Genomic DNA, 18,171 nt, shown 5'->3' with positions numbered 1-18,171 from the left:
AAATTTAGCTTCTAATTTAAAATTGAATTATAATTCTTTAAAGGCTTTCAATACTCATTAAAAAATCAAAAAAGTAACATTGACATATATAGCTTCTTAATTAAATGAATCTGAAATTCTTGAATTAGGTTAATTATTTAAATCTATAGATAAAAATAATGACGGAGTTTTAACTTTGGAAGAAATTTCGAATGCTTTGACAAAATAAGAAAATTAATAATTAAAAGAAATAGAAAGTGTTATTAATTCTCTTGATTCCGATGGAAATGGAACAATTAATTATACTGGTATATTTTTTTATAAATATATTTATTTTTCTTATTTTATTTTTTAAGAATTTTTGGCTGCTTCTATTGAGAAGTCTTTATATTTAAAAGAAGAAAGATTACTTTAAGCATTTAAAATGTTTGATTAAGATGGAAGTGGTAAAATTTCAAAATAGGAATTGAAAAATGTACTAGGAGATTAAGAAGAATATAAGAATTAAGATGATAATATTTGGGATCAAATGATTCAAGAAGCTGATAAAAATGGAGACGGTGAAGTAATAATTTTATAATATAGTTTATATTTATATATTATTTAAAAAAGATTGATTTTTATGAATTTGTAGAAATGATGAATACAAAAGAAAAATAATGAATAAAATATATTTAGAAATAAATATAAATAACAAAATTTTAATAAGAAATTTTGAAATAAAATATAAATTTATATAAAAAAATATAAAGGCTTATTTATTTTGTAAATTACAATGAAAATATATGTAAAAGTTATATTTAAAAAAATTAATAAATTAATTATAAATTTTAATATTAAAAAATAATATTAAAATTTTATATTAAAAAAAAAAAAAATATAAAAATTTATAGGTATAAAAATAAATATATTTAAAAAAAAATAAATAAAAGTATTATATGTTTATATATATAAACATATATAAAAAAATATTTAATTATATATATAAAAAAAAAATATATATATATAAATATTAATTAATATATACTAAAATATAAATAAATATCTATATATATATTTATATATTTATATCTATATATATATATATATATATTTAAATATTCTTGTTTTTAATATAATTTAATTTTTTTTAATACTTTTTGCATTAATTATTATTAATTAATATATATTTTAAATAGTTTCATATATTTTTATTTTTACAAAACTATATATTTTTTTAAAATTTTATATAAAAAAATTATTTTATAACTTTATATATTTTATATACTTTTTTTTTATTATAATTATTTATTTAAAATTTCAATTTTTTAATTTAATATAATTATATTAATAATAATTTTTTTATATAAAATAAGTTTAATTTTATAAAGATTATTAATAAAATCAAATATAATTTATATTTTTAATAATATTACAATAAAAATAAAAGAATATTTAAAAATATGTTTTCACTTTTTAAACTTAAAAAATAATCCTATAGTAATTATAAACAAAGTTGAAAGAATAAAAATAAAATAGTCTAAATGAAACTTATATTAAATAAAATTATTATGATAAATTAAAAATAAAATGAAAAATAAAAACTTATTTATGTTTGTCATTTTTTTAAAGAATACTAATAAAATGATATGAGCCTATTTTTTTAGATATATATAAAAATTAAAAATAATTTTAAATGATATACTTAAAATTAAATCAGCTGATATTTAAATGCAAATTGCTCCAATAAATAAAATACAAATATTATTCATAATTCTTTAAAAAAAAAAATTAAAAGAAAAATTTATAAAAAATATAAATAAAAAAATTTATATATATATATATATATATAAAAATAATATATTTATATATATATATATATTTATATAATTTTTTTTTTTTTTTAAATACTTTGAATATATCATAGTTATTATTCCAAAACAAGTAACAAAAATGATTTACAAAATAAAATATTCTTTCTTATTATAATTATTAAAATATTAAATATATATATATATAATTTTAATTATTTACCAATTTAAATTTATCAAAAATAATGTTATTTACTATTAAATTTAATAAATATCCTACAAAACCTCCTAATAAAAAATTTCCGAAATCATCTAAACTTAATATAACTAAGCTTACACAAAATCCAAATACCAAAGAAATTCTATACATTTCAATTGATTCAATCCATAAATTTTCAACTAAATTATCTCTATATATAATCTATTTTTTATATGTTATTTTAAATATTAATAATATAATATACTGTTGTGAGTATTATTCCTAATATAAAGCTTAATATTGCTTTAACAAATTAATCTACATTTTTAAATTAAATTAAACAAAATACTCCTAATACTCCAAATAAAACAGAATAAAAAACATTATTTTCTCTAAATAAATCCCAAGATTCAGTTATATCAATAGAAGGACATGCTTATTTAAATAATAAAATAAATTAATATTATTTATATATTTTAAAAATATTATTTTTACCATGCTAATTAGTTACTTAATATGTTAAATCTTTATTATCTATAGTTAATTTTTAATTATTTTTTTTTTCTGCTGTATGATCACAATATAATTAAACAGTTAATTTTAAATTATTTCCTAAAAAAATAATTTATATTCCTTCCATAGGAAATTATTAATTAATAAATTGATATTCTTTAATAGCTAAGTTTTCACATTTTCCATCATATTATATTTAAGCAAAAACTTTTTCCTCTTATTGAAGTTCTTTACATATAATTTCTTATTTTAGTGTATGGCAAAAATTTATTTTTAAATCGTGATTTTTCTATTGATAATTTATTGCTCTATTTATTAAATTTATTTTAAATTTAAATGAGTTCAATAATATTTGTTTACATTGGATCTTAGAATGCAAATAGACTATATATATATTAACCTTTCATTGCTATACATAATTATTAATAAGTAATTTTTAGAATGAAAAACAATTATATTAATAAACGCATTAAAAAGACTAATAATAAATAAAAAAGATTAATTATAGAAATTCTCTTTTTTAATTTTTTTAATTAAATAAAAATCAAATTTCAAAAAATCTTCTTTTACATAAGAACAGTGTTTAAATCAAATAATATATTATTAAAATAAAAAATTACATAAATAACTTATAATAATTTTTAAGTAAAAATAATAGGAGATAATTATGAAATTAGGATTATGAGAAAACAATATAGAACTATTTATATGGCGAATTAATATATCCAATATTTTAATTAATAGAGCCTACAGTATTTCCTGACGGACTTAATTTTTCAATATTAAATAGGCAAAATAATAAGTTTTTAAAACTTAAAGAAAAAGCAAATATATATGACACATGTATATTATAAAGTAAGATAATAATAAGCTTCAAAGAGGTGTTTTGAAATATCAAGAGATCTAAAATGGTGAATAAAAATATATTAGAAAGACATAAATGTGATATATTCTTAAAAATTAACTCATTGTAAAATTCGCTCTTATAAAATAATAAAAGTTTAATTTTAGGAATAATTATAATAAACATAAGCGGATTTAAAAAGGAAATTATTAATTATAAAAAAAAGATCATACATTGTTAAATAAAATAGATTAAAAAGTAGTTTAAATAGCTTTCTAGATAGCATCCTGTTAATTCAAATAGTATTAATATTGCTTATGATTAAAAAGAATAGATAATATGAAAGCTCTTGATTTTTGAGTGTTTATTTTTATATATTTTTATTTATGAAAAATTTTCTAATGCACCCTCACACCATAAAAGTCCAAGGTTTCCATAATATTTATACACTTTCCACTTTTGGAAAAAAAATAGATTTAATCTTTTTTTTTTTTTTTTCAGATAAATAGGTTTTCTTAAACACTTGGAATGGATTTTCTAATGAAAAATGGAATCAAAAAACATTAAAATATCTATTAAGTATTAATTAGTACACAAAGCTTTTATGTATTAAAATATATACTTAATGAAAAATATAAAAGGAAAGAAAGTATATAAAGAATTAAATTAAGGATATTGTAATGTTTATAAATATTTTAATGTTATCTATACTAGTAATTATATGATTAAAAATCTGCCCGAAGATTTGTATAATATTATTAAATTAAAATTGAAATTACTAATGATAAATGAATCAGTTAAACCAAAAATAACAAATTTAGATAATATTATTAACTTGTATAAATATATAAATATAAATAATTTATATAAGTTTTTTATATAAATAAGGATTTTAATTATTAAATAAGAGATTTAAAAAACCCTTAATTTATATAAAATAAAGATCCGATATAAATAATTTTTTTAATTTATTTTTAATATTTTTTTTTTAACTTTACGTTTTGTATATAGAAAAAAATATAGATAAATTATTTTTCCTTTTAATTTATTTGAAAAAATAAAAAAAATTAAATATATTTATTTATTTATATTTTTTTTTTATAACATAAAAAATCATTATTATAAAATATTTATAATCAATTTATGTTATTTTTATAAAATTATTATTATATTTTTTCAAATTTATAATTTTGAATATATTTAATCATTAAATAATTAAATATTTTAAAAATGTCAAGAAATATTTTTTTTTTATTAATATTTTTTTTTTTGAATATATAAGGTTATTATATATTAAAATAAATATTTAATAAAAAAAAATTACATAATCAACAAATCATTACTTTTTTCTGATATATATATATAGAAAAAAAAATAAAAAATTAAAAGCATATATATATATATATATATATATAGTAACAAAAATATTATTTTTATATTAAGTTTTTTAAAAATATTAAATAATATAATAATAAAGATATTAAATAAACATTAATAAAAAAATTATATGTAATAAAATAATATTAATTTTATAAAAAAAAAAAAAAAAACCATAAAAAAAAATCAACAAAAAATAAATGATTAAATTAAATTTTCAAGTAACAGCCTATACTAATTTCACAGAAACAGTTAAAATATGTGGTTCTATTCCAGAACTTGGTCAATGGGATCCTTAAAAAGCCTTCGAATTACAAACAGACCCTGAAAAATATCCAAAATGGTATTCCAAGACACCCATATGCCTTCCTGATGGTCTTGAAATAGAATTCAAAATATTAATATTAACATAAGATAATAATTTAAAAAAATGGGAAGACTTACATATGAATCGTACATATACTACTTAAATATTAAATGAAAATCCTCTTTTAATAATGGAAGAATCAAATATTGAAATATTGGAATAAAATATGACTCCAATTAAATAATTAAACGAAAATAAATCATATGCATAACATTTAGCCCCTTTAAGAATCCAATCATATCCCATAGTATCAAAAATATATGAAAATCCAGAAAATGCAATAGAATATAGTTACAAATGTAAAATAACGAATTCTTAAAATTATCTTAATGATGATAATAATAGAAAATAAAATAGACTTAAAAACGAACTAAAATAACTTTCCAGATAGTTACCTTTAAGCGAAACTAATAGTATTTTTCTCATTTATGACGAAAAAAGACTAGATGTAATGAAAGCGCTTATTTTCGGCTCCGAAGGGACCCCATATGCACATGGAGCATTTATTTTTGATATTTTTATACCAGAAGAATACCCTAATAATCCTCCAATAATATCCATAACATCGACTAAAGGGGGATAAATAAGATTTAATCCAAATTTATATGCAGACGGATTAGTTTGTTTGAGTTTATTAGGAACTTGGAATGGTTCTTCTGATGAAAACTGGAATCCTTAATATTCGAATATTTATTAAGTTTTAGTTAGTATATAATCACTTATTATGAATGAAGATGTTTATTTTAATGAACCTTCTTATGAATAATATAGAGAAAGTGAATATGGAAATAATCTTAATAAAGGATATTGTAATATTGTTCGATATTATAATGTCTAACATACTATTAATGATATGATAGAGAATAGCCCAAAGGAATTTCAGATGTTATTAAAAAACACTTTTTGATTAAAAAGAATAAAATTCTTAAAGATATTTAGATGTGGGTTTAAGAAGCTTAGAATGATAAAACTAGCGATTATGATGAAATTATTTCTTATCATAATCAGTAAATTTGTGATGTATTTTAGGAAAATAGGAATAATTATGCAATGATGTTGGAATAGGAAATGAAGAGAACGTAATTATTGTTGAATTAATTAGAATTAAATTATAATTTATGAAATCTATTATATTTTTTATTTTATTTTAAAATATTGTTTTTTAAATATATAATATTTGTTAATTTGTTAATTTTTAATTTTAAATAAAAATAATAGATTTATTATTAATATAATTATAATTATAATATATATATTTATAATATTTAAAGAAATATTTATTTAAAAAATATTTTTATATTTTTATTTTTTTCTAATAAATATTAAAAATAGAAAAGAGAAAAAAGAAAAAATTATAAATAAGAAAAATCATTTTAATAATTTTTTTTAAATAGGATATATTAATATTATTTATAATAAATTTTTTAAGAAAAATAATAAAAATTTTAGTCTAATAAAAAAATAAAAAATATGAAATCAAATAATATTAATACTGAAAATAGAAACTCATAAAAATAATAATTTTATGTAAAATAAGTAAAAGATTGTAATTATAAATATTTAAAATTAATTGATAGAATATATTTAAACATTAAAATAATAAAAAATAAAAAGATATAACTAGCAAAATAAAAAAAAAATAATCGATAGAATTACAATAAGACTATAAAGAATTAAAAAGCTAATTATAAAATAGTAATAAAATATAAAGTTTTCCATTACTGCCTTAAAAAAAACATTCAATGTAAATATTAAAAGAAAATTTGAATAAAAACAATGAAGAACAAAATGAAAAAATAGAATAAAAAAAGTATATAAAAATAATAACTACTTTTTAAAAAATAAAAAAAAAAAAATATACATTAAAATATATAATAAAGAAATAAATATATATATAAATATATAAATATATAAATATATATATATATATATATATATATATATATATATTTACTTTTATTATTTTTATATATAAAGCAGTGTATAATAAATGACATAATAATAAACATTTAATTAAATTAACAAAAGAATTTATGAAAAAAATACTTATTAATTAAAAAGTTAAAAAATATTAAGTGTTCGATATGATCCTCAAGATATACTAGTTGCAATAGCTTCTGAAAACGGAACAATTCAAATTATTTTTGAATATAAGGGATAAATAGCATATAATTTATAAGATCCAAGTTTAAAGTAAGCTCCAGTAACATGTGTAAGATGGAATCCTGATTCACTTATAAAAAACATGTTATTATCAACTTATTCTGATGGAAAAACATTATATTGGAATGTTTAGAATTAAAAAATAGTTCATATGTTTGAGGAAAAAGGAAATGATTTAAATACTTGTGATTTTAATTTAGATGGAAGTAAATTTATTACAGGAGGATTGGATACTAAAGTAAGACTTTATGATTTGGAAACACAATAATGTTAAATTTTATAAGCTGGAATATGTTCAGGCCATAAAAATAGGATATATGCTTCTAAATTTTCTACAGAGAATATTCTTTTAACAGTAATAAATATATATAAATTATTTTATAATATTAATTTATTATTTTTGCTGTAAATTTTTGTTTAAAAAAACGCAATTTAATAAAAAAAAATTACATAAAAAATAAATTTTAATATTTTTATAAAATAAATTTTTAGAATATAAAATAATATAAAAAAAAAACTATATTATATAATTTTTGATAAAATTATATGATCATAATTTTTATAAAACTCAATCAAATAAAAAAAGGAAAGAATCAACAGTATTTTTTAAATTGATTGAGTTTTAAAAAATACAAAAACTTAATATAAAGTAAAATTAAAATATATATATTCATATATATATACATAATATTTATATATATACATATCATTTTTATTTATAATTTAATAATTTTTTTTAAAAAAAGGCTGGATGGGATTAAAGTGTATTAATGTGGGATATACGAAGTAATAAAACATAAAATTATATATATGGTCCTATGATATGTGGAGATAGCTTAGATTATAAAAATAATTATATTCTTACAGGGTCATGGAGAGAAGATAAGTAATTATAATTATGGGATATTAGATAAACTAAGAAATGTATTGATATTATTTTAGATATTGAAAAATCATTTATTTATTGTTGTTAGTTTTCTAAATCTGATGATAATTATATTATTGCAGGAAGTTCTGGAACTAATTTAATTTTATTATTTGATAGAGAATGTAATAATAAATGTGTTGATGTATTACACTAAAATATTAACAAAGGGATTTTTTCTATTGATTGGGCAAATTACAGAAATAGTGCTAGCTATGGAACTTCTGATGGAAAATGGGGAAGTATGGAAATAATTTGAAAAATAATTAAATTAATAAAAAAAATATAATATTAAAAATATATTGTAATAATTTTATGCTATTTATAAATTTTATAATTTTTGTTGCTAATATTTATATTAATATATATATATATATAGATATATATATTATATTTTTAATATTTTATAATTCTTTTTCATTAATTTTATATCTTTTATCTATATTCTAATAAAGTGTCTGGATAATTTTTAAAACAACCTTAACATTATTTTATATTAGGTGATTTTGTTTATATTATTAATCCAGTTTCTTAAACAAATGACTTTTTTTTATCTTTTTAAGCTATTTAATTCTTTAAAATATTTGCATATTCTTATTTGGCCTTTCTTAAACCTTAGTAAGTATTTCTTTTTTTTTCTTCTTCTAATTGTTTCATTTTTTCTTAATAATTCAAATAAATGTTATTATCGGCTTTTTCGAATTGTGCCTTTTACTATTTTTTAATTTCGGCCTCTATATACTATTCTTTTTACTATTTTTTTTCTTATTCTTAAATTTTTCTAGCATACTCATTTTACTAATAATAAAATAATTTTTATATATAATATTTTTTTATTTTTTTTAATATAAAAAATTACTTCATTTTCTAGTTTACGATAATATTATTATAATTATTCATATTCCTATTATTCTTTTTTATTTTCGTTTTATTTTCTTTTTTCTTTTTCCATAATTTGTTCCTTTAATTACTTAGAAAACTAAATTTATTTCTCATTATCAACTTATCCATAATCAAATTCTCCAATAAAAGGAACTTCTTTTAAATTTTAAAATATCATCTTTTCATTATTTTCTTTTCTGTTTTTTTAATCTATTTACTCTTATAATTACTAATTATAATATTTTTTGAAAGCCTAACTTGCTTAGAAATTTTCATATTGATTTTTTTCTAATTCGTCTTTTATATTTTTTTATTCTTCAAGTTCTTTTTATCTTTATTTAATTTTTTATTCCTCTTTTTAAGTTTCTCTTTCTTTTATTTAATTTATTAATTCATACTTTAATTAATCAGTTTTTCCTTTGTTTTTTTCATCCTAATACATTTAAATATTATGAAGTTAGTTATTTATATTTTCATATAGTTTTTTTCTTCTTAAGCTTGCTTTATTTATTCATTTTATTATTTTTAAGCCTTTTATAAAGCAAGGTATCTATTTACACAGCTAACACACAATAAGCAATTATTACTCGCACAACCACTACTTTAAACAGATTGTTTATCATTTTAAACACAAGAATTTTTATCATTATAAACACTAGAATTTTTATTATTTGAAATAATAGAATTTTTATCATTTTAAACAGTAAATTTATCACTTTTAACTTAAGGTCGGCTATTTTAATATGAATTATTATTATTATTATGTAAATATTTATTGTTATTTATTTAATGTATTTTTTAATTTTATTAAATACGGTTTCTTTCTGAAATGGTTATTTAGGAATTCTAATCATCTTACATTTATGATTTTTTTAAACTATATTCTTAATTTATTTGGCTTTTTTAAGAAGGACAATTTTATCTATTATTAAATTATTATGAATATTGTTTATTTTTAATGTTTTTTTGGATTAAATTAATATCAAAGCTAGATGTACTTCGGTTTTTTACAGTAGACTTTTCTGATATAGAGATTTCTTCATTATTAAAGTTTGGATTTTATATACTTTCTAAATAAGTTTTGTAATCATTAATGTGACTATTTTTTTATTTTATTAGATTTTATGTTTAATTATTGTCTTTTTATATAACTTTGTTATTCCACTATTGGAAAGTATGTAAATTAGGTTCTTCATTGAATTTTATAGAGCTTTATTATGAAGGATTTCTAAAGGATTTATTTTTAATCCCTTTATTATAAGGCGAAGTGTATAATTAAGTATTTTATTACATTTTTATTTTTTTTATTATTATATATATTTTTATTTTATGTAAAAATAATATAAACCTATATTATTAATGATTATTTTCAAAAATAAATATAATTTTAATTTTAATATTTTATTTTTATCTGCTTTTTTTTATTTAATATATATATATTTATTTAATATAAAATAATTTTAACTTATCATTTATTTATTAATGATAATTTTTATAAATAAAACTAGTTTTATTTATATTTGATTGAAAATTATTTATAGGAAAATACTTAATTTAATTTTTTGTTTTTATTAACATTATTTATATAATTCATAATAAATATTTTCGAATAATTTTATTTTATTAAATGTATATAAACATTTAATATTTTAACATTAGAAAAAGTATATTTTAACTTTCTATAAGATAAAAAAAAAAAAAATATAAATTAAAAATAAAATATTTTTTATTATTACAAAAGAATGTATGCTTTCAATTTTTGGTTAATATTAAATCTCTTTTTTATTATTTCATTCATATTTATTTAATATATATAAATTGCGATTATATGTAATAAAAATGTTAGTTTTAAAATAATTAATAATTTAACTAATTGCATTTATCATAAAATAATATATATTTTAATAGTTTATGTAAATAAAAGTTATATTATTTAAAAAGATATAGTTTAGTTTTTCCTATAAATATATATTTAAAAAAAAGGAATTTATTAAATCTTCACATAGAATCTTAAACAAAAAACTAATAAACAAATTAAAACAAAAATATTTTTAATTAAAAATAATTCTGCTTTCATTTATTTGAAACTAATTGAAATAAATTTATTTTATTTTCAAAAAAACTTTTTAACTTAAAACGAGTGTATATAAAATAAATATTTATTTATAATAATTTAATATTTTATTTAATTAAAATAAAAATAATTAAATTAATTACATTTAATTTAATTAAAAATAAATTAATAAATGTTAGTATGGTTATTATATTTTATATAAAAAACTTTAACAGTGGATTAATTAATTATTTTCCTATTTAAGAAAAAACTTATTAATTATAAATATTTTAAATTAATTATTTCTCTCATCAAATAAAAAAAAAAAATATTGTTAATTTTAGTATTTCCTTTTATTTTGTTTTAATAATTTCAATTCATCACAAAAAAAAAAATCTATTTTAATATTAATATTTATTATATTTTATCGTGAAAATACATTTTTTTAACATTTAAAATAACCTAAATAAAATATTTATTATTGTTAGAAAAAAAAAAAAAAAAAATTAAATATATAAATAAACAATAAAAAATAAAATAAACAGATAAAAAAAATAATATTAAAAAATATTAATAAAAATAATAAAAAATATTATTTATACGATAATAATAAGACAGACATTTTACCATTTAAACAAAATCAAAAGAAATCAATAAATTTAGTAAACACTTATTCAATAATCATTATATAAATCTAAAAAAAAAAAAAAAAAAAAAAGTTATTATGCAAGAAAACATACAATCTCCATGCACCCCTCCTCGTATTTATCAGAATAATAATCAGCAAAATGCTCGTCTAAAATAATGTACACCTACATCTCTATAAAAAAATGTTTAATCAATGAGCACTAAACCTTTACAAGTAATCCAAGCCATATCTCCAAATTTAAAAGAGCCTAAATAAGTATATAACAAAGCCTTAGACAGTGTAGCTGTATTAGGAAACGAATTTGAATAAACAATAAAGGCATTCGAAAACATCCAAGAAGAGCTCTAAATGTGGCGCGAACGTTGCCAGAATCTAACTTTGAATTACGAAAAGTAAAGCCAAAATGATAAAAGTGCTTTAAAAGTGTTAAAATAATAACTTGATGAGTCTAATAGAGAAATCGAAAAATTAAACTGCATTATTGATGATTCTAAATTAAAGCTTGAATTTAGTCAATAAAAAACTAAACTTTTGGAAAGAAAATGTTAAGATTATAATTAACTTGAATAAAAATATGACTAAATGAAGGCTTTGGCAAAAGACTAGGAATATAAAGTAAAATAATTAGAAGTAGTAATTACTTAGCTTAAGGAATAGGTTTAGAATAATGAAATAGAATAACAAGAGAATAGCAAAAGAACGAAAAGATAATATAATACTTATGATTTAATTGGGTAATATTAGAAAGATATTCAAGATCTTTAAAATTAAGTGTAAGAAAAAAATGATTTAATAGATAAAATAAATAATCAATTCGAATCGTTTAAAAATTTTAATGGACAACTAGAATAAGAAAACGGTTTAATAAGAAAAAAATACCAAGATATCGAAAAAGTTTTAATAAATATAAAATATATAAGCAATTAATTTATTTTACCAAAAAAAAAAAAGTAAGTTGATCTAATACATGATGAAATCGATGATGCTATAATTGTAGCTAATTAAATTCCTGCTTCTTAATTTGAAGGAATTCCTTAGTTAGAAATTATTCCTTAAAAGGAATAATCTTAAGACACTGAAAGAGTAAAATGTGCCACAAGACCTCCTTCTTAAAGTAAAAATTAGCAATAATAATTTCGCACATCTTCGTAATCTATAAGACACGATAATACTCGCTCTCCTTCTAAATCTAATCGAAACGAAGAAAACGAAGAAGAAATTCGTTTACCTACTTAATCTATTCGCTCTTAAAGTTCTTATTAATAAAATGAATAATAAGTAGATTATTTCAAAGAACCTTCTTAATCTATAAAATCATAAGATTGTACATCTCCTTATAATTTAGTATAATAATTTGATGAAGCAAAACATGCTTCATAATTTATTAGGTCTAAATAATAATCTAGTAATACTTAATAGATGAGCTAGTTTACTGAAAATTATAATTGTTTAAATGAAGATTAATAAATTAAAGATTCTTCATAATCTGTAAGATCTTAATAAGTTAAATCTATTTAATAAAATAATATTGAATAAATCAATAATTCTTCATAGTAAATAAAATCTTAAGTTAAATCTATTGACCCAAGTTAAGATTAGGCTTTTCGCCACGAACCTTCCTAATCTCTTAGAATGTCTTCATAATCTGTTAGAGATTCTTCTTAATCTGTTAGAGATTCATCTTAACCTGTTAGAGATCCATAATAATCTATAAGTGATTATTCTTAATATGTAAGGGAACCATCAAATTCTGTTAGAGAATAATCATAATCTATTCGCGAATCAAAATAGTCCATAAGAGATCCTTCATAATCTGTAAGAGATTCTTAATATTAAGTTAGAGATTCTTCATAATCTGTAAGAGATTCTTAATATTAAGTTAAAGATCCTTCATAATCTGTAAGAGATTCTTAATATTAAGTTAGAGATCCTCCTTAATCAGTTCGTAATTCTTAATGTTAAGTAAGAGAATAATCATAATCAATAAGAGAGCCATATTAATTTGGAGAAAATTCTTTACCTATAAGAGAATAATCATAATCAATCCGCGAATCTTCCTAATATGATTCTTAATATTAAATAAGAGATTCTTCTTAATAAATAAGAGATACTTCTTAATCAATAAGATATCCTGCTTAATCAATAAGAGAAGAGTCTTAATAAATTCGAGATACTTCATAATCAGTCCGTGTACCCACATAATCTATTCGTGAAATATCCTAGTCAGTTAGTTCTCAAAGACCTCCTGCAGCAGAATTAAACATTGATAATTTTAGCAATTAATAAATTCAATACTAAGCAATAACACCTAAAAATGCAATTATATAAAATAATACAGATTAATACTTACGTACATCATCTCATTCAATAAGACAAACGCCTACTTCTTAATAATAAAATATACAAAAAGCTTAATTTTATTAAGAACAAAATTAAGTCATTAATAGATAAGCATCCAAATCAAGCTAATTAACAATTCAAAATTAGGAAATTGCTTCAAATGCATCTATATTAAATACTTATGCTTAATAATAATAAAAGCAAGAAGAAGTAGACAATAGAACAAAAACAACATCATAAGTTGATTAAACTTCTTGTTAAATTTAATAATAATAAATTCCTAGAATAAAAGCCAAAACACAACAATAATAATCCCTTTCAGCATATCAACCAGTAAAATCAGTCCCTTAACAATTTAATCAGTATTAATAGCATGCATAACAAGCTTAAAACTAATAATTATTAGTAGAAGATCAATAATAATAACAAATTCAAAAGCCATAAAATTAAGTTACAAGAATGAAAGCTTAAACAGCGCAAATTATATAAAATAGTCAAAACTAATTAGATTCCAACAAAACAAATAAATAAAATATTTCTCAAAATTCACTCCAATATTATTTACATAGAAATTAAAACGAACCTGATTAAATCATAAACACAGAAGAGATGGAAGAAAACTACTAATAAAGATCACCATCTGCATAATAATAATTGCCCAGACAAGAATAATCCAAATCAATCTAATCTTAAGTAAAAAGACCCACAGTCTAAGAATAATAAAACTAAGAAGCAGAATAAATATAATAATAACTTAGAAAAAAAGCTTAAACCAGTCAACAAGCATAGCCCCCTCGAAACCAGCTATAAAAAATAAGATCAATCTCCCAATCCGTATCTTAATAAAACATTTAATCAAATTAATATTTAAAAATGCAACCTTAATAAATTCGATAAACCGAAACTTAAGAAATACAAATAAATGGGCCCAATTAATAAAACATTAATAGACAAAAGACCATATCTGCAGCTGGATACAACAGTGCAAATATCGAAAGTGAATACAAAAAACATCAATCGAAATCTATTCAATAGCCATTCTAAATTTATTCGTAAAAAACTCCCTAAAAAACAGACTAAACACTGAATGTAGAAGAAAGTTAATCACCTTCAATCTAAAACAGTCAATAACTGACCGAAAAAGCAACAAAAACATAAAATAGCAAAGCTTAATTATAACAAGTCTAAATAAACTAATAGAATTTACCGACTTATCCTATCTCTCATTTTTCTTAAGGGGAATAATCTTCTCCTTCCTAAAATTTACAAACTCAATAAAGCACTTTTTAAGTCTATGAAAAACCTCAATAAATAATAGTGGAAAATTATCTCCAAAATAGTGGTTCTTAACAATAATTAACCTAATAAACATCAAAATCAATATGTGAACAAGATGTAAGACCCAAAAAATGTTCCGAACTTCTCTAATAATACTAATAAGAATAAAACCAGAATCATTTACATGTACTTGTAGAAGATATTCATAATGAAGATCAAGAATCGTTATGTGCTATTACAGTTTAAACCAATTAAGAGAGACTTCAAGAAAAGATCTAATAAATACAAAATCAAAATATGGCTATAAATTCAGGTAAAGCCTAAACAACTCAAATTTATTAAGTATCGACATCTATTCAGAGTCCCTACTATACACTACATGAAGAAATAGAAGAAGAGCAAAAAGAAGAGGTTGAAAAAGTTAAAAATACAGCAAAAAATATATAAAAAAGCCCTTCTCAATTATTAAATAACTAAAATTTAAATTAAATTGCTTAAAATTCAGAAATCAGTTCTAAATAGCAAATATCTAATAACACTCCTTTATTATATCAAACAATATCACAAGATGAGATTAATTAATTAATTTTATAAGAAATCCAGAATAAATAGAACAGAGGAATAATTTATGGATAAAATACTATGTTAAATAAAGTAAGTTACATGAAAAATCTATTAATATATAAGAATAGAGAAATAAGTGAATTGCGCAAAAAAATAGAACACAATTTACAATAAATTCACCTTTTATAAAACTAAAATAAAGATAATGAATTATAATAAAAATTAATTTAATATTAAAAATAACTTTAAGATAATTTCGAATTCCATAAAGGAGAATTAGAATTGGTAAAATAGGAATATGAGAATTCTATAGCTCCTTTAATAAAAGAGAAACAAATTCTTTAAAACGAAAAATGTATGCTTGAAAAAAAATGCGGAGATTTCGAGTATTAAATTAATTATATTGAAGAAGAAAAATAATAAACTATAAGAGAATTAATGAAAGAAAAAGAAAAAATTTAAAACTTTAGTGAATTAGTTCTTTAGGAAAAAGACTTGGTTAGACAAGAATTGATTTAAGTTAAATATGAATATGCAAAGTATTAAAGAGAAGATATTAATTTAAATAAATAAAACGAGGATTTAAAATATACCGTTACTGTTTAAAATAAAGATATCGAAACATGGAAACAGAAATATAAAACTCTTAAGAAAGAAATAAATGGATTAAAAAAATAATTCGAAAATTATAAATTTTAAGTTTTAAGCGATATATAGGCTTAATTTACTGAAAAATCTTCGAATTTCTAATACGTTCTATAAGCAATAAAAAAAAAATATGAAGAATAAGGAGATTCATCACTTACAAGTGCTAAAGATATGATTATTTGGTAAGATAGACAGGAAAATAGTTAAGATAATTAATAATAATCATTTAATGTAGGTATAAATTAAGAAATTAATAATAATTAATAATAAAATAATGTTTTCATGAATGATATATAATAAAAAATTGATACTATAAAACAAAATAACAATAAAAGTTTCTAAGATGAAGAAGAAATTTATGTATAAAATAATGATAATAATAGTAATGAAATATATTAAGATGATGATGAAAATTATTAATATTAATAAAATTAATATGATTAAAATATAAAAGAAGAATATTAAAATGATAATTAAATATAATAAGATGAAAACATAAAGGAGATATAAAATAATAATATTTAAAAATTTTAAGATGAATAAAATAATTATTATTATTAATAATAATAGTAATAATAAGAATAAAAAAAATAGTAATAATAAATAAAATAATAATAATAATAATAATAATAATAATAATAATAATAATAATTAAAATAAGATGTTTATTAGTAATAAATTTAATATGATTGTTATTGTTAAATTAATAATTATTAAGATCTTAGTATTCTTAAAGGTTAATATGAATAAGCTTTAGATAGAGTTGTTAGTAAATCTAATAGTTAATATCAATATTGAGATTAGATATTAAATTATATTATTAATATTTTTATTTTTTATATATTAATAAAAAAAAATATATTTTTTTATAATAAATTTTCACTTCTTTTATTAATATTTAATAGCATTTTTTTTTATTTTATAATTTTTATTATATTTATTAATTAAATATTAATTTATTTTTCATTTTCAAAGAATTTAAATTTTTTTAAAAAACATTATTTTAATTAAAAATTTGTAATTATTATATTTAATTTTTATATATATATTTTTTTTTAAATTATCTTTATATTTTTATGAACCCTTAAAATTTATAAGTTTTAAGTTCAATTAATTATATTAATAATAATAACAATAAAACGATAGTTAAATTACCTTCATAAAATTAAATCTAATATTATATAAATGAAAACTCTAATTTAATGAACATAAAATAATCATTATTTACAAAAAATATACCAAATTAGTATAAAGATACAAAAACAAATATACAAATATATTAGATAAAGTTTTTTAAAGTTTAATTTAAGAAAATAATGTTTTAAAATAAGAAAATGATTATTATTAAATACAATTAAATGCACAACATAAATAATTTAAGGATAACTTTTATATTTATTTTTAAATATAATAATTAAAAAATGAACATATTAAACTTAATTAAGAATTATAATTCTAAAAAGAAGAAACATAATTATGGTAAAAAGAGAAATTCATCTATAATAAGTAGTATAGTAAATATAGAAATAATAAGAAAATATTAATTGTAAAATGATTAGAAAATAATTAAAATTAGATAAATAAAATAAATATGAATTAA

At 17.6% G+C, this 18,171-nt stretch overlaps 6 protein-coding genes across 6 annotated transcripts, besides 32 other annotated features; 4 read left to right on the top strand and 2 right to left on the bottom strand. All coding sequences in view use genetic code 6, as the record gives it.

The window, feature by feature from the left end:
- Positions 1–149: 149 nt before the first annotated feature.
- IMG5_098790 (protein kinase domain protein) lies at positions 150–642 on the top strand (the record flags this gene model as incomplete). The annotated part of the gene is made up of 3 exons (XM_004035481.1): positions 150–287; positions 336–544; positions 592–642. Coding segments are annotated over 3 exons (398 nt in total), but the record flags the coding sequence as incomplete, so codon positions are not given.
- A 145-nt stretch (positions 643–787) lies between these two features.
- Positions 788–849: a microsatellite.
- Positions 800–847: a microsatellite.
- Positions 850–923: 74 nt separating the features above from the next.
- Positions 924–1,044: a microsatellite.
- Positions 936–989: a microsatellite.
- Positions 946–1,039: a microsatellite.
- Positions 975–1,072: a microsatellite.
- An 87-nt stretch (positions 1,073–1,159) lies between these two features.
- On the bottom strand, positions 1,160–4,432 carry IMG5_098780 (hypothetical protein; the record flags this gene model as incomplete). Its single annotated transcript, XM_004035480.1, is given in 9 exon segments — positions 1,160–1,183; positions 1,564–1,613; positions 1,664–1,937; positions 1,993–2,190; positions 2,318–2,403; positions 2,464–2,467; positions 2,480–2,789; positions 2,842–2,996; positions 3,233–4,432. 9 exon segments carry the CDS (start codon positions 4,430–4,432, stop codon positions 1,160–1,162), a joined length of 2,301 nt encoding a protein of 766 aa, XP_004035528.1.
- Positions 1,744–1,792: a microsatellite.
- Positions 1,789–1,847: a microsatellite.
- A 283-nt stretch (positions 4,433–4,715) lies between the features above and the next one.
- Positions 4,716–4,740: a microsatellite.
- A 76-nt stretch (positions 4,741–4,816) lies between these two features.
- Positions 4,817–4,865: a microsatellite.
- Positions 4,857–4,903: a microsatellite.
- Positions 4,894–6,272, top strand: IMG5_098770 (ubiquitin-conjugating enzyme family protein, putative). The gene has a single exon (XM_004035479.1). It carries the CDS (start codon positions 4,903–4,905, stop codon positions 5,974–5,976), a length of 1,074 nt encoding a protein of 357 aa, XP_004035527.1. The 5' UTR covers positions 4,894–4,902; the 3' UTR covers positions 5,977–6,272.
- Positions 6,273–6,289: 17 nt separating this feature from the next.
- Positions 6,290–6,332: a microsatellite.
- Positions 6,332–6,363: a microsatellite.
- A 132-nt stretch (positions 6,364–6,495) lies between these two features.
- IMG5_098760 (hypothetical protein) lies at positions 6,496–8,416 on the top strand (the record flags this gene model as incomplete). Its single annotated transcript, XM_004035478.1, has 5 exons — positions 6,496–6,615; positions 6,684–6,879; positions 7,146–7,587; positions 7,979–8,018; positions 8,100–8,416. The coding sequence occupies exons 1-5, from the start codon at positions 6,540–6,542 to the stop codon at positions 8,414–8,416; spliced, it is 1,071 nt and encodes a 356-aa protein (XP_004035526.1). The 5' UTR covers positions 6,496–6,539.
- Positions 6,956–7,019: a microsatellite.
- Positions 7,662–7,702: a microsatellite.
- Positions 7,746–7,799: a microsatellite.
- Positions 7,910–7,953: a microsatellite.
- Positions 8,417–8,463: 47 nt separating the features above from the next.
- On the bottom strand, positions 8,464–9,481 carry IMG5_098750 (hypothetical protein; the record flags this gene model as incomplete). The annotated part of the gene is made up of 2 exons (XM_004035477.1): positions 8,464–8,955; positions 9,017–9,481. The coding sequence occupies 2 exons, from the start codon at positions 9,479–9,481 to the stop codon at positions 8,575–8,577; spliced, it is 846 nt and encodes a 281-aa protein (XP_004035525.1). The 3' UTR covers positions 8,464–8,574.
- Positions 8,507–8,551: a microsatellite.
- Positions 9,482–9,654: 173 nt separating the features above from the next.
- Positions 9,655–9,736: a microsatellite.
- Positions 9,737–11,185: 1,449 nt separating this feature from the next.
- Positions 11,186–11,238: a microsatellite.
- Positions 11,239–11,583: 345 nt separating this feature from the next.
- Positions 11,584–11,645: a microsatellite.
- Positions 11,619–11,689: a microsatellite.
- A 127-nt stretch (positions 11,690–11,816) lies between these two features.
- On the top strand, positions 11,817–17,369 carry IMG5_098740 (hypothetical protein; the record flags this gene model as incomplete). The annotated part of the gene is made up of 4 exons (XM_004035476.1): positions 11,817–14,091; positions 16,174–16,753; positions 17,142–17,164; positions 17,290–17,369. 4 exons carry the CDS (start codon positions 11,817–11,819, stop codon positions 17,367–17,369), a joined length of 2,958 nt encoding a protein of 985 aa, XP_004035524.1.
- Positions 13,357–13,439: a microsatellite.
- Positions 13,537–13,653: a microsatellite.
- Positions 13,539–13,673: a microsatellite.
- Positions 13,541–13,698: a microsatellite.
- Positions 13,560–13,670: a microsatellite.
- Positions 13,806–13,891: a microsatellite.
- Positions 13,820–13,891: a microsatellite.
- Positions 17,130–17,223: a microsatellite.
- Positions 17,370–17,593: 224 nt separating the features above from the next.
- Positions 17,594–17,649: a microsatellite.
- Positions 17,650–18,118: 469 nt separating this feature from the next.
- Positions 18,119–18,171: part of a microsatellite that runs on past the window's edge.

The sequence above is a fragment of the Ichthyophthirius multifiliis genome (genome assembly GCF_000220395.1).
Source record: "Ichthyophthirius multifiliis unplaced genomic scaffold scaff_1120509250839, whole genome shotgun sequence".
NCBI lineage: Eukaryota > Ciliophora > Oligohymenophorea > Hymenostomatida > Ichthyophthirius > Ichthyophthirius multifiliis.
This window is presented reverse-complemented; position numbering and strand designations above follow the sequence as displayed.